At 38.3% G+C, this 16,089-nt stretch overlaps 1 protein-coding gene across 6 annotated transcripts in view; it reads left to right on the top strand.

Annotated features, from left to right (window-relative positions):
- Positions 1-6,106, top strand: part of LOC147032189 (choline/ethanolamine transporter flvcr2b-like) — a 91,941-nt gene extending 85,835 nt beyond the window's left edge. For 4 of the 6 annotated variants that reach the window (XM_085869566.1, XM_085869564.1, XM_085869567.1 and 1 more), the window contains 3 exons: positions 2,776-2,887; positions 2,994-3,043; positions 5,529-6,106. In XM_085869566.1, coding sequence (XP_085725692.1) covers positions 2,776-2,887; positions 2,994-3,043; positions 5,529-5,612 — 246 coding nt within the window. In that variant the 3' untranslated portion in view covers positions 5,613-6,106. Of the gene's footprint in view, positions 1-2,775; positions 2,888-2,993; positions 3,044-5,528 lie in introns of those variants that run through there. The other 2 variants (XM_085869565.1, XR_015055071.1) reach the window with 2 other exon arrangements.
- The last annotated feature ends 9,983 nt before the right edge of the window (positions 6,107-16,089 follow it).

The following is a 16,089-nucleotide window of genomic DNA, read 5'->3' as shown; positions in this document are numbered from 1 at the left end:
TATATATATATATATATATATTTATGTTGTGTGTGTATATATATATATATATATATATATATATATATATATATATATATATATATATATATATATATATATATATATATATATATATATATATATATATATATATATATATATGTTATATATATATATATTTATATATATATATATATATATATATATATATATATATATATATATATATATATATATATATATATATTATATATATATATATATATATATATGTTATATATATATATATATATGTTATATATATATATATATATATATATATATTTATATTATATATATATATATATATATATGTTATATATATATATATATATGTTATATATGTTATATATATATATATATATTTATGTTATATATATATATATATATATATATTTTGTACATATATATATATATATATATATATATATTTATGTTGTGTGTATATATATATATATATATATATATATATATATATATATATATATATATATTTATGTTGTGTGTGTATATATATATATATATATATACATATATATATATATATATATATATATATATTTATGTTATATATATATATATATTTATGTTGTGTGTGTGTGTATATGTATATATATATATATATATATATATATATATATATATATATATATATATATATATATATATGTATATATATATATATATATATATATATTTATGTTGTGTATATGTATATATATTTATGTTTTTTATATATATATTTATGTTTTATACATATATTTATGTTGTACATATATATGTTGTACATATATATGTTGTACATATATATATGTTGTACATATATGGTATACATATATATATATATATATATATATATATATATATATATATATATATATATATATATTTATGTTGTGTGTGTGTGTATATATATATATATATATATATATATATATATATATGTATATATATATATATATATATATGTATATATGTATATATATTTATGTTGTGTATATGTATATATATATTTATGTTTTTTATATATATATTTATGTTTTATATATATATATTTATGTTTTATATATATATATTTATGTTGTATATATATATATATATATTTATGTTTTATATATATATATTTATGTTTTATATATATATATTTATGTTATTTATATATATATATATATATATATATATATATATATATATATATATATATATATATATATATATATATATATATATATATATATATATATATATATATATATATATATATATATATATAAAAAACACACACACGCGTATAATCAAAAAGGCACTACAAATGCACTAAACAGTAAAAATAAAAACACATGACGACACCCTAAAATGCATTGCAGATCTAAAAGTATACAATACTTCTAACAGTAAAATAAACAAAAAACAAGCCAGTCGGCGGACATGGGTAGTCGACTACCCAATGAAAACTAACGCGATGGCCCCGTTCAATGAGGAATGACCTGGGATTAAGCACAAGAAAATTCATGATTCTAGCTTCAAGGATTAATGCTGCAGATTGTTTTTTCGTTAAAATACCCCCACATTTGGAGGTTTTTTGGCCGTTGCTTGGTTACTGAGGGGTCCATAGCGACGGTTCTTTCTCACACATAACTCGGACATACCATGAACCTACCATATTAGTTTCATGTATATCTGACTAATAGTCTCGAGATTTCACGAACTTCGTTTTTTTTATTGTTTTCGACCAGGGTTCATTCAAAGTCTATCTTCTCCAACAGTTTTCATAGGATCCGGCTGGAAATTTTTGACAATATGGCTGAATGTACTGCCCATTTGCTCGTGGCCTGATTTTTGATTTTCGAAAAAATAAATTTTTTATGATTTTTCTAAAATTTCAAAGTCCCATTGCTCGGCAACGGTGGTGTCCATAGCAACGGTATTCATTTGCACACAACTAGGTCATGGTATGAACCTACCAACCAAGTTTCATCAATCGCCATTGTATTAACTGAAATCGGCATTTTAAGTACTGATAAGGGTAGAACAAATCTCAAAACAATTTTTTTGAATTTTTTTTTTTTTCGACGAGATCGACGACCCAATATATTTTGTGACAACTCAAAACAGTCATCTTCTTTTTTTGAGGAACAAAACGAATGTATATTTTCTTTTTTTCATAAAAATTGCTGTAAAGCGCACAGAGGGCTTTTGGCTACTGCAATATGAGTTATACATTTAAACTGGAATATGTACTGTGCATCTCTGGCTCCAAATTTGAAAAAAAGCTTGGCTCTTTTTACTGTTATTATTATTATTATTATATTTTGTCCTTCCTTTTTGATGTGTAAAAGTATTTGGGGATGTTAAAAAAAAAAATCGTGGGACAACGGCTGTACACTCAAAAGGCACAACAAAGTAGGGTAATCCACTGGGACATCTGCAAAAGTTTCAATATCCCAGTTCCAAAAAATTGGAAACATAAACCAAAACGATAATTGAAAACAAGGAAATACTGCTCGCATACGACCTGATGATCTCATTGAGCGTGAACATAGAAAACAAAACTGTGGCCCGATTATGGTACTCGGGCACAAAAAAAGACATTTCTAATTTAGATTTTGGCCAAAACACAGAAATGAAGAAAATGACCAAATATTCAGAAGTCAAAAATGAAGTGAAATGATATTGGAAGCTGAAGAGTGTCAAAATTGTACTTGTGGTTGTTGGAGCAATGTGAGAGATAAAGTTTGTTGTTTTCCCCTTCAGGTGTTTGGCTTGCTGTTTACTTTACTACAAGGGCACTTGAATCGGTTCTTTTCTCCCTTGGTGGGGAATGGAGTAATGTGTATTTTTCTCTTTTTTGGAAGCATCTTGACTGGTAAGAGGAAAGCAAACGCTGTTCTTACTGAGTTTCAATCTGTCGCTAATATAGTTTAAGTTTCTTATTCCCCGACACCTCCCCCCCTCCCCCTCTTCCTTTCCAGCGATTATACAGTCTGAGTTGCGAAGGCAGAAAGCTAATGAAAAACAAGAGGTAAGGGTTTTGATTGAATCAATTGTGACTTGCTTGCAAGAGGCTATGATAATTAACCGGTTCATCAGCTGCTTTTTCTAATGAACAAGACTATTGCACCCACTTCCCCCATATATTCTTACTCACAAAGCAGTACTAATTGTCTCACAAGTATTGCTATTGTTACATATAGGTCAAAATAACTAATGTTCAAATATTTTTCTTGTTTCATTCATCCTTTGGAAACTGTCAGTTCATATTGCTTGAGACGAGTATACACAAGGCATTTTCTATGTATGCTGCCATTTGTTCCCCCCACCCCCCCCCCCCACTTATATTTCCTTCTCCCCTCTCCTTTTTTATCTCTTCTTTCCCCTTCCCTTTTCTTTCTCTCCACCTTCCCTTCCCTTTTCTTTCTCTCCACCTTCCCCTTCCCTTTTCTTTCTCTCCACCTTCCCCTTCCCTTTTCTTTCTCTCCACCTTCCCCTTCCCTTTTCTTTCTCTCCACCTTCCCCTTCCCTTTTCTTTCTCCCCACCTTCCCCTTCCCTTTCCTTTCTCTCCACCTACCCCTTTCCTTTTCTTTCTCCCCACCTTCCCCTTTCCTTTTCTTTCTCTCCACCTTCCCCTTCCCTTTTCTTTCTCTCCACCTTCCCCTTCCCTTTTCTTTCTCTTCACCTTCTTCCCCTTCCCTTTTCTTTCTCTCCACCTTCCCCTTCCTTTTTCTTTCTCTTCACCTTCCCCTTCCCTTCTCTTCACCTTCCCCTTCCCTTTTCTTTCTCTTCACCTTCCCCTTCCCTTTTCTTTCTCTTTACCTTCCCCTTCCCTTCTCTTCACCTTCCCCTTCCCCTTCCCTTTTCTTTCTCTCCACCTTCCCCTTCCCTTTTCTTTCTCTCCACCTTCCCCTTCCTTTTTCTTTCTCTCCACCTTCCCCTTCCCTTTTCTTTCTCTCCACCTTCCCCTTCCCTTTTCTTTCTCTTCACCTTCCCCTTCTCCTTCCCTTTTCTTTCTCTTCACCTTCCCCTTCCCTTTTCTTTCTCTTCACCTTCCCCTTCTCCTTCCCTTTTCTTTCTCTTCACCTTCCCCTTCTCCTTCCCTTTTCTTTCTCTTCACCTTCCCCTTCTCCTTCCCTTTTCTTTCTCTTCCTCTTCCCCTTTCCCTTCCCCTTCCCTTTTCTTTCTCTCACCCTTCCCCTTCCTTTTTCTTTCTCTTCACCTTCCCCTTCCCTTCTCTTCACCTTCTCCTTCCCTTTTCTTTCTCTTCACCTTCCCCTTCCCTTTTCTTTCTCTTCACCTTCCCCTTCCCTTTTCTTTCTCTTCACCTTCCCATTCCCTTCTCTTCTCTTCACCTTCCCCTTCTCCTTCCCTTTTCTTTCTCTTCCTCTTCCCCTTTCCCTTCCCTTCCCTTTTCTTTCTCTCACCCTTCCCCTTCCTTTTTCTTTCTCTTCACCTTCCCCTTCCCTTCTCTTCACCTTCCCCTTCCCTTTTCTTTCTCTTCACCTTCCCCTTCCCTTTTCTTTCTCTTCACCTTCCCCTTCTCCTTCCCTTTTCTTTCTCTTCACCTTGCCCTTCTCCTTCCCTTTTCTTTCTCTTCACCTTCCCCTTCTCCTTCCCTTTTCTTTCTCTTCCTCTTCCCCTTTCCCTTCCCCTTCCCTTTTCTTTCTCTCACCCTTCCGCTTCCTTTTTCTTTCTCTTCACCTTCCCCTTCCCTTCTCTTCACCTTCCCCTTCCCTTTTCCTTCTCTTCACCTTCCCCTTCCCTTTTCTTTCTCTTCACCTTCCCCTTCCCTTCTCTTCACCTTCCCCTTCCCCTTCCCTTTTCTTTCTCTCCACCTTCCCCTTCCCTTTTCTTTCTCTCCACCTTCCCCTTCCTTTTTCTTTCTCTCCACCTTCCCCTTCCCTTTTCTTTCTCTCCACCTTCCCCTTCCTTTTTCTTTCTCTCCACCTTCCCCTTCCCTTTTCTTTCTCTCCACCTTCCCCTTCCTTTTTCTTTCTCTCCACCTTCCCCTTCCCTTTTCTTTCTCTTCACCTTCCCCTTCCTTTTTCTTTCTCTCCACCTTCCCCTTCCCTTTTCTTTCTCTCCACCTTCCCCTTCCCTTTTCTTTCTCTTCACCTTCCCCTTCTCCTTCCCTTTTCTTTCTCTTCACCTTCCCCTTCTCCTTCCCTTTTCTTTCTCTTCACCTTCCCCTTCTCCTTCCCTTTTCTTTCTCTTCCTCTTCCCCTTTCCCTTCCCCTTCCCTTTTCTTTCTCTTCACTTTCCCCTTCTCTTTTCTTTCTCTTCTCCTTCCCCTTGCCTTTTCTTTCTCTTCACCTTCCGCTTCCCTTTTCTTTCTCTTCACGTTCCCCTTCTCCTTCCCTTTTCTTTCTCTTCCTCTTCCCCTTCTCCTTCCCTTTTCTTTCTCTCACCCTTCCCCTTCCCTTTTCTTTCTCTCACCCTTCCCCTTCCCTTTTCTTTCTCACCCTTCCCCTTCCCTTTTCTTTCTCTCAACCCCTCCCCCCCACTATCTCAGCAGGCTGAGGCTGATGGTTTACTGGATGCACACAAAGCAACTTTGATGCCAATGCTGCCTGTCATAAAGGAAACTGCACTCTGAAGACCTTAATTGCCTTGTGTGCAAATTGTACACCTATTTATTTTGTAGAAAGGTTTTGTTAAAAAGTCATGTAAAGCAAGAACTGTTTCTTGTAGTTTAACACCACCACCACCCCCCCTCCCACCTCCCAACATTAATGATCATATTTCAGGTCTTTCTTTCAGTCTTATTTACTAGTATTGTCCCATTATAAAGATGTAACCAGTGCAGTGTTGCTTGAACTTTGAGCATTCAACGGGAACTTGTATAATATACAAATTTCCAGTGACAGTATTCTTCAATTATTTTATTATTTTTTTAACCGTTATGAAGGTTTAAAGTATTTTCATGTGCCTGCATTAGATTTGGTGCTTTCACTCAATGTTGCCTTCACTTTTTGGCTAATAGCTGAACTTTGTTGAAACTTATTGTTGTTGATTCCATGAAAATTTGCCATTTTGTCTTCCATCCACCACTTCGTCTGCTCTGAGAATATAGTCAACCTGAAAATTTGATCTTTGGATTTGCCATGCTGCTGTGTATCATTTGAAGAATAGTCCCAAAGTTTGGCATTGTGCTGTTTGATGTTGGTGTCTTGCCATCATGGGGTAAGCTGATTTCCTTGCTTGACATTCAGTTGGTTGCCATCCTATTGAGAGAGGAGGGAGGGGGGGGTGTTGGCAGGGGATGTTTATTCTTGATTGCCCTGCTAACTGGAGAATAGTGGTCCCAAGAAGGTGAGGTTCAAACAACTCATGTGTTTTCTGGTCCAAAAAAATCAGGCTCTTTCCCCCATTGGTTCTCTCCCTTTCCCTCTCCCCATTTCTCTTCTGTTTTTGCAGTTTTTAAAAGCATTTCCTGAAAAGGTAACTTTTTGGGGTTTAAAAAGAAAAGTATTGAAATGCTGAACTTTAACTTTAAAGGCTTTAACCAAACTATAAAAAAGAAATAATTTTGAGGTGGTTCAGTTGGTGGGTGATCAATCCCAGGGTGTCACAGGTGAGTTGTCACCTCAATTCTGAGCAAACTAAAAGTTTGTGCCATTGTCAATTCAATGTTCGGCTGGGTCAGCTGGTTTATGAAAGACTTTGGCGAAGAAAAATTGCCACCAGACCATCCTTGTCCCCCCACAATGTGGGAGTAGTTGGTAATATATTTGTTTTTAATCCATCTGTATTTGATAAGTCCAGCAAAACTCTATGCAATCTTTATGCTATTTAATTCTTTATTCTGATTTTTGGCCAAAATGGTATTTTTATATATATATATATATTTTTTTTTTTTAAATATGCAGTCATGGCTCATGGAAGAGCTTGTACAGTGAATGAATCAGGACAGAAGAGGAACAGTGAGGAGAAGGGTAAAACCCAACAGAGTTGAAGGCCAACATAGAGGCAGATTTTGACAAAATGGTTGTGGGGAAGAATGAGTAGCAAGGGAGAGGATGTATGGGGTGGACAAGATGAATACAGAACAACTCTCAGGAGGAAAACGAAATTTGGAAGGAGGGTTGGGGGTGGGGGCAGAGTTTGCTGCTTTGCAGAATGGCACCATGTGTTTCCCCGATGGCTCAACACGAGGCTTTGATGCTCGTCCTCCATGATTTAGCCCAAAGTCAATGGCCAGCGTCGTGCTCCTCAACATGAGCCAATTCTCCTCAGCACGAACACAAGTATCATGCAGTCTTCTTCACCATGGTGAGGGCCAGCTGTAATGCCCTTCTCTCTACCACCATCCTGCCTCTCTCGCTCCTGTCCCACTCTGAGCCTTCATCTCGACGACTCCTTGTCCCCCACGTGAGACTGACTGTCCTCACTCTCCTTACACCGGCTCTCTGAATGTGATCCTCACTCCCTCATGTGCTGTCGGATTATATATTTTTTTTCTCTCCCTCACTCTGAACCTAACTTTTTCCTCCTCCCTGATTAGTCAACCTGTGATTGATAGCAATTGAAATTATCCTTTAGCCCTATCTAATTTAACACAGCAACCCCCCCCCCACAGTTATCCCAACCCAACCACAGTTATCGATCTACCTCCCCCCCCCCCTATATGGTGACACATAACACTGAAGTTCAGTTTCCCTAATTCATTTACATTGAAATGTCTTCTACACGTCCATGGACCAAGCTACTCCATGCAATCTTTTCTTTTTTTCTGAAATTTCTCCATCTACCCCACAAACATAACATACATAACGATATACATATCCATATATATGTATATACATATACATATACATACATGGTGCAGGCTACCGCTGGCCTGTCTGGAGGATGAGGAAATGGAAAGAATTTTCCAGAGATTCAGAGAGATCATTGATGATCAGGAATAGGACTGGACTCAGGACAATCCATTGAGTGCCACATGGCTACGAGAGTAGAAGTCATGAGGACGTGCGGCTTTGGCCGTGGATTCCGAAGGCAGTTTGGAGAGCAAGCCAGGATGCCAGACTGTATCAAAAGCAGGAGACATGTCCAGAGAGATGGCCCTGATCTCATGTCTGACATTGAGGGCCTCCATCCATTGTTGAGTGAGGAAAGCAGCAGGTCCAAGGTGGAGTGACCTTGTCTGAATCCAAATTGGTGATCAGAGATGAGATTGTTGGAGAAAAGGAAAGATTTCATGTGACTTGGTTAGCATTTGTCCTTCGCTTGTCAATACATTGGCTTCATTTGAAAGCTACTTATCACAAACCTTTTTCAGCCTATTGTTTAAAAAAAATTGAAATTTTACTGCAGCATTGAGCTGTACGTTTACTTTGCAGGGATTGAAATTCAATGTAGCTTGAAGTAAGCCATCTTTACAATGAATTATTATTATTTTTTAAATTCAGGGTGAGGTCGATGTCTGATTCCTCAGTCTCCTACATGCAAATAAAATCATTGATGATAAAACATGCTATTTCACTTCAAAATATTATTGGCAATGATTTAAAGAGCAGGTTTTTGGTTGCTGATGACTTCGTGTGATTCGAAGGTTGTAATCACATTAATAATTGTTTGGCAATTATTTTCTTTCATATGAAACTCAAAATATGCTAAAATTAACTTTTCAGTCAAAACTTTTGTCAGTGATCGAAAAGCAGAGTGGAATTTACCGAAGATGCTATGACGTCACGTTCTCCGTAAATTCGTGAACATTCGGAAACAGCGTGTAAACAATGGCGAGATGCGAATCAGAGTGATTTCAGCGGCGATGAAATCGAGTGTTTTCATTCGATATTGCCGAGGACGAGTCGGAGGATGATGTGAATTTATACGATGGAGTTTCTGGCCCTGAGCCATATAAATTTGAGCCACTTGCAAGTGCCAGAAAACGGCCTATTTCGTGTACAAGTGGCAGGAATGACTGTCTGGCAGTTCACACTGACAGACTCCACCAGACATTGGTTTGTAAATTTTCATTTTCTTGTTCGATGCAGAAAATAATGTAAAGTTTGATTCGTCTGTGACTTGATATAATAATTTTAACCCTCTAGTCACTCAAGAGTCAGAAATAGAATGAATCAATAATGGACCCAAATATATTATGCACCGCAGCCTTGGCATTGAAGTCTTTCTGACAGCTGAGCTTGACCCCGGCGAAAGTGAACGGTAAGAACAAACCCCAACTTTCAAGAGACTGTTGTGGCATACAAATACCAAAACATGTTTTGCCTCATTGGGAAATATTCTACCAAATTTAGAAAAAAAGTGGAAAATTGATCAATTTTTTTACAATTGAAATGAAATAGTCCAATTTGCTGATGCTGTGAAAAAGTAATTTAATCAACAATAAGTTGATTTGTTGAGAAATGTTTTCATGCTTGTGTTTTTCAGAGTTTATTTATGTGCTTTTCCATGTACTCTTTAAGAATACATTTCAAGGTTTTTCTCACTTAAACTCAACAATTGATTTTGTGACAGAGCAGTAGCTGGAGAACTTGTCAACCAACAACTCATATTCACAGAGTGATCAGATGTGTTGATGCCTTCGTAATCCTCGGCTGTGAAATGGTCACCACAAATGACAAGTCTATCCAAAGGGTCCTCAAAGGATCTTTGGGGGGAAATTTGCCCGTTTTGTTTGTACAAATGTTATCCACTGCCGGCGAATGTTTGATTCCTTCGGGAATCGGTGGGGGCGATGACCTGTTTTCCAGCTATTTTCGCAAAACATGACGACACACGAACGAGGCATGATGTACAAATATCCAAATAACTTTGTTCTACAATAATTCAAAATAAAAAGGATAATAGACAGTTGCAAGCTCAAAAAAGCGAAAGAACGGCCCGCTGAACTGGGCATTTCTTCAGTGAGCGTCCGCTTTGTTTTGGATAACGTGACGTCAACATCCATATATGGCACGCGGCTTTTTTTTTTTCAACAACCTCGAGAAATAACTTCGGAGTTAAATTTCATTAATTTTCCCAATAGTTAGGCAACCACAGAAGTTTGCATCAAACTATTTAATCCACATATAATCATATTGATAAATTTTCAGAACATGTTTGGTGACCGCAACCTCCTCTTTAAGGCTCATATCAGAAACTGTTCGGGCGGTCGTCGCGCCCTGTTCGGGCGGACGTCACGCTGATACGACTCGCATATTTAGATTAGAAATGAGATAAACAATTGAACTGGGGGAAGATGAGACAAACTATTGAACTGGGCGATGATGAGGTAAACTCTTGAACTGGGTAATGATGAGACAAACTATTGAACTGTGAGATGATGAGATAAACTATTGAACTGCGGGATGCTGAGATAAACCATTGAACTGTGGGATGATGAGATAAACCATTGAACTGGGTGATGATGCCATTAATTATTGAACTGGGGGATGATGAGATAAACTAGTGAACTGGGCGATAATGAGATAAACTATTGAACTGGGCGATGACGAGATAAACTGTTGAACTGGGCGATGATGACATAAACTATTGAACTGGGCGATGATGAGATAAACTATTGAACTGGGTGATGATGAGAAGAACTATTGAACTGGGCGATGATGAGATGAACAATTGCACTGTGTGATGATGACATGAACTATTGAACTGGGCGATGATGAGAAAAACTATTGAACTGGGCGATGATGAGATAAACTATTGAACTGGGCGATGAAGAGATTAACTATTGAACTGTGCGACGATGAGATAAATCATTCAACTGTGCGACGATGAGATAAATCATTGAACTGGTTGAGGATGAGAAAAACTATTGAACTGTGTGACGATGAGATAAACTGTTGAACTGTGTGACGATGAGATAAACTGTTGAACTGGGCGACGATGAGACAAACTTTTGAACTGGGCGACGATGAGACAAACTTTTGAACTGGGCGACGAAGAGGTAAACTATTGAACTGGCGATGATGAGATAAACTAGTGAACTGGGGGATGATGAGACAAACTATTTAAATGGGCGATGATGAGATAAACCATTGAACTGGGTGAAGATGAGACAAACTATTGAACTGGGCGACGATGAGATAAACTATTTAACTGGGCGATGATGAGAAAAACTGTTGAACTGGGCGACGATGGGATTAAGGGTTGAACTGGGCGATGATGACATAAACAATTGAATTGGGCGATGATGAGATAAACTGTTGAACTGGGCGATGATGAGATAAACTATTGAACTGGGCGATGATGAGATAAACTGTTGAACTGGGCGATGATGAGATAAACTATTGAACTGGGCGATGATGAGATAAACTATTTAACTGGGCGATGATGAGACAAACTGTTGAACTGGGCGATGATGAGATAAACTGTTTAACTGGGCGATGATGACAAACTTTTGAACTGGGCGATGATGAGATAAACTATTGAACTGGGCGATGATGAGATAAACTAATGAACTGGGCGATGATGAGATAAACTATTGAACTGGGCGATGATGAGATAAACTGTTGAACTGGGCGATGATGAGATAAACTATTGAACTGGGCGATGATGAGATAAACTATTGAACTGGGCGATGATGAGATAAACTGTTGAACTGGGCGATGATGAGATAAACTGTTGAACTGGGCGATGATGAGATAAACTATTGAACTGGGCGATGATGAGATAAACTATTGAACTGGGCGATGATGAGATAAACTATTGAACTGGGCGATGATGAGATAAACTATTGAACTGGGCGATGATGAGATAAACTATTGAACTGGGCGATGATGAGATAAACTATTGAACTGGGCGATGATGAGATAAACTATTGAACTGGGCGATGATGAGATAAACTATTGAACTGGGCGATGATGAGATAAACTGTTGAACTGGGCGATGATGAGATAAACTGTTGAACTGGGCGATGATGAGATAAACTGTTGAACTGGGCGATGATGAGATAAACTGTTGAACTGGGCGATGATGAGATAAACTATTGAACTGGGCGATGATGAAATAAACTGTTGAACTGGGCGATGATGACATAAACTAGTGAACTGGGGGATGATGAGATAAACTGTTGAACTGGGCGATGATGACATAAACTAGTGAACTGGGCGATGATGAGATAAACTATTTAAATGGGCGATGATGAGATAAACTATTGAACTGGGCGATGATGAGATAAACTATTGAACTGGGCGATGATGAGATAAACTTTTGAACTGGGCGATGATGAGACAAACTTTTGAACTGAGCGATGATGAGATAAACTATTGAACTGGGCGATGATGAGATAAACTTTTGAACTGGGCGATGATGAGATAAACTGTTGAACTGGGCGATGATGAGATAAACTGTTGAACTGGGCGATGATGAGATAAACTGTTGAACTGGGCGATGATGAGATAAACTATTGAACTGGGCGATGATGAGATAAACTGTTGAACTGGGCGATGATGAGATAAACTATTGAACTGGGCGATGATGAGATAAACTATTGAACTGGGCGATGATGAGATAAACTATTGAACTGGGCGATGATGAGATAAACTGTTGAACTGGGCGATGATGAGATAAACTATTGAACTGGGCGATGATGAGATAAACTGTTGAACTGGGCGATGATGAGATAAACTATTGAACTGGGCGATGATGAGATAAACTATTGAACTGGGCGATGATGAGATAAACTATTGAACTGGGCGATGATGAGATAAACTGTTGAACTGGGCGATGATGAGATAAACTGTTGAACTGGGCGATGATGAGATAAACTGTTGAACTGGGCGATGATGAGATAAACTGTTGAACTGGGCGATGATGAGATAAACTATTGAACTGGGCGATGATGAGATAAACTATTGAACTGGGCGATGATGAGATAAACTATTGAACTGGGCGATGATGAGATAAACTGTTGAACTGGGCGATGATGAGATAAACTGTTGAACTGGGCGATGATGAGATAAACTATTGAACTGGGCGATGATGAGATAAACTGTTGAACTGGGCGATGATGAGATAAACTATTGAACTGGGCGATGATGAGATAAACTATTGAACTGGGCGATGATGAGATAAACTATTGAACTGGGCGATGATGAGATAAACTATTGAACTGGGCGATGATGAGATAAACTATTGAACTGGGCGATGATGAGATAAACTGTTGAACTGGGCGATGATGAGATAAACTGTTGAACTGGGCGATGATGAGATAAACTGTTGAACTGGGCGATGATGAGATAAACTATTGAACTGGGCGATGATGAGATAAACTGTTGAACTGGGCGATGATGAGATAAACTATTGAACTGGGCGATGATGAGATAAACTATTGAACTGGGCGATGATGAGATAAACTATTGAACTGGGCGATGATGAGATAAACTATTGAACTGGGCGATGATGAGATAAACTATTGAACTGGGCGATGATGAGATAAACTATTGAACTGGGCGATGATGAGATAAACTATTGAACTGGGCGATGATGAGATAAACTGTTGAACTGGGCGATGATGAGATAAACTATTGAACTGGGCGATGATGAGATAAACTATTGAACTGGGCGATGATGAGATAAACTATTGAACTGGGCGATGATGAGATAAACTGTTGAACTGGGCGATGATGAGATAAACTATTGAACTGGGCGATGATGAGATAAACTATTGAACTGGGCGATGATGAGATAAACTATTGAACTGGGCGATGATGAGATAAACTATTGAACTGGGCGATGATGAGATAAACTATTGAACTGGGCGATGATGAGATAAACTGTTGAACTGGGCGATGATGAGATAAACTGTTGAACTGGGCGATGATGAGATAAACTGTTGAACTGGGCGATGATGAGATAAACTGTTGAACTGGGCGATGATGAGATAAACTGTTGAACTGGGCGATGATGAGATAAACTGTTGAACTGGGCGATGATGAGATAAACTATTGAACTGGGCGATGATGAGATAAACTATTGAACTGGGCGATGATGAGATAAACTATTGAACTGGGCGATGATGAGATAAACTATTGAACTGGGCGATGATGAGATAAACTATTGAACTGGGCGATGATGAGATAAACTATTGAACTGGGCGATGATGAGATAAACTGTTGAACTGGGCGATGATGAGATAAACTATTGAACTGGGCGATGATGAGATAAACTGTTGAACTGGGCGATGATGAGATAAACTATTGAACTGGGCGATGATGAGATAAACTATTGAACTGGGCGATGATGAGATAAACTATTGAACTGGGCGATGATGAGATAAACTATTGAACTGGGCGATGATGAGATAAACTATTGAACTGGGCGATGATGAGATAAACTGTTGAACTGGGCGATGATGAGATAAACTATTGAACTGGGCGATGATGAGACAAACTTGAACTGGGCGACGATGAGACAAACAATTGAACTGTGCGACGAAGAGATTAACTATTGAACTGTGCGACGATGAGATAAATTATTGAACTGGTTGAGGATGAGAAAAACTATTGAACTGTGTGACGATGAGATAAACTGTTGAACTGTGTGACGATGAGATAAACTGTTGAACTGTGTGACGATGAGATAAACTGTTGAACTGGGCGACGATGAGACAAACTTTTGAACTGGGCGACGATGAGACAAACTTTTGAACTGGGCGACGATGAGACAAACTTTTGAACTGGGCGACGAAGAGGTAAACTATTGAACTGGCGATGATGAGATAAACCATTGAACTGGGTGAAGATGAGACAAACTATTGAACTGGGCGACGATGAGATAAACTATTTAACTGGGCGATGATGAGATAAACTGTTGAACTGGGCGATGATGAGATAAACTGTTGAACTGGGCGATGATGAGATAAACTATTGAACTGGGCGATGATGAGATAAACTGTTGAACTGGGCGATGATGAGATAAACTATTGAACTGGGCGATGATGAGATAAACTATTGAACTGGGCGATGATGAGATAAACTATTGAACTGGGCGATGATGAGATAAACTATTGAACTGGGCGATGATGAGATAAACTATTGAACTGGGCGATGATGAGATAAACTGTTGAACTGGGCGATGATGAGATAAACTATTGAACTGGGCGATGATGAGATAAACTAATGAACTGGGCGATGATGAGATAAACTATTGAACTGGGCGATGATGAGATAAACTATTGAACTGGGCGATGATGAGATAAACTATTGAACTGGGCGATGATGAGATAAACTGTTGAACTGGGCGATGATGAGATAAACTGTTGAACTGGGCGATGATGACATAAACTATTGAACTGGGGGATGATGAGATAAACTATTTAAATGGGCGATGATGAGATAAACCATTGAACTGGGTGAAGATGAGACAAACTATTGAACTGGGCGATGATGACATAAACTATTTAACTGGGCGATGATGAGACAAACTGTTGAACTGGGCGATGATGAGATAAACTGTTGAACTGGGCGATGATGAGATAAACTATTGAACTGGGCGATGATGAGATAAACTATTGAACTGGGCGATGATGAGATAAACTATTGAACTGGGCGATGATGAGATAAACTATTGAACTGGGCGATGATGAGATAAACTATTGAACTGGGCGATGATGAGATAAACTGTTGAACTGGGCGATGATGAGATAAACTGTTGAACTGGGCGATGATGAGATAAACTGTTGAACTGGGCGATGATGAGATAAACTATTGAACTGGGCGATGATGAGATAAACTATTGAACTGGGCGATGATGAGATAAACTATTGAACTGGGCGATGATGAGATAAACTGTTGAACTGGGCGATGATGAGATAAACTATTGAACTGGGCGATGATGAGATAAACTATTGAACTGGGCGATGATGAGATAAACTATTGAACTGGGCGATGATGAGATAAACTATTGAACTGGGCGATGATGAGATAAACTGTTGAACTGGGCGATGATGAGATAAACTGTTGAACTGGGCGATGATGAGATAAACTATTGAACTGGGCGATGATGAGATAAACTATTGAACTGGGCGATGATGAGATAAACTGTTGAACTGGGCGATGATGAGATAAACTATTGAACTGGGCGATGATGAGATAAACTATTGAACT

The sequence above is a fragment of the Eptatretus burgeri genome, chromosome 2 (assembly GCF_056783735.1).
Source record: "Eptatretus burgeri isolate ZD-2024b chromosome 2, Ebu_testis_v1, whole genome shotgun sequence".
NCBI lineage: Eukaryota > Metazoa > Chordata > Myxini > Myxiniformes > Myxinidae > Eptatretus > Eptatretus burgeri.
The sequence above is the reverse complement of the archived record's forward strand: the minus strand, read 5'-3'. Positions and strand labels throughout refer to the sequence as shown.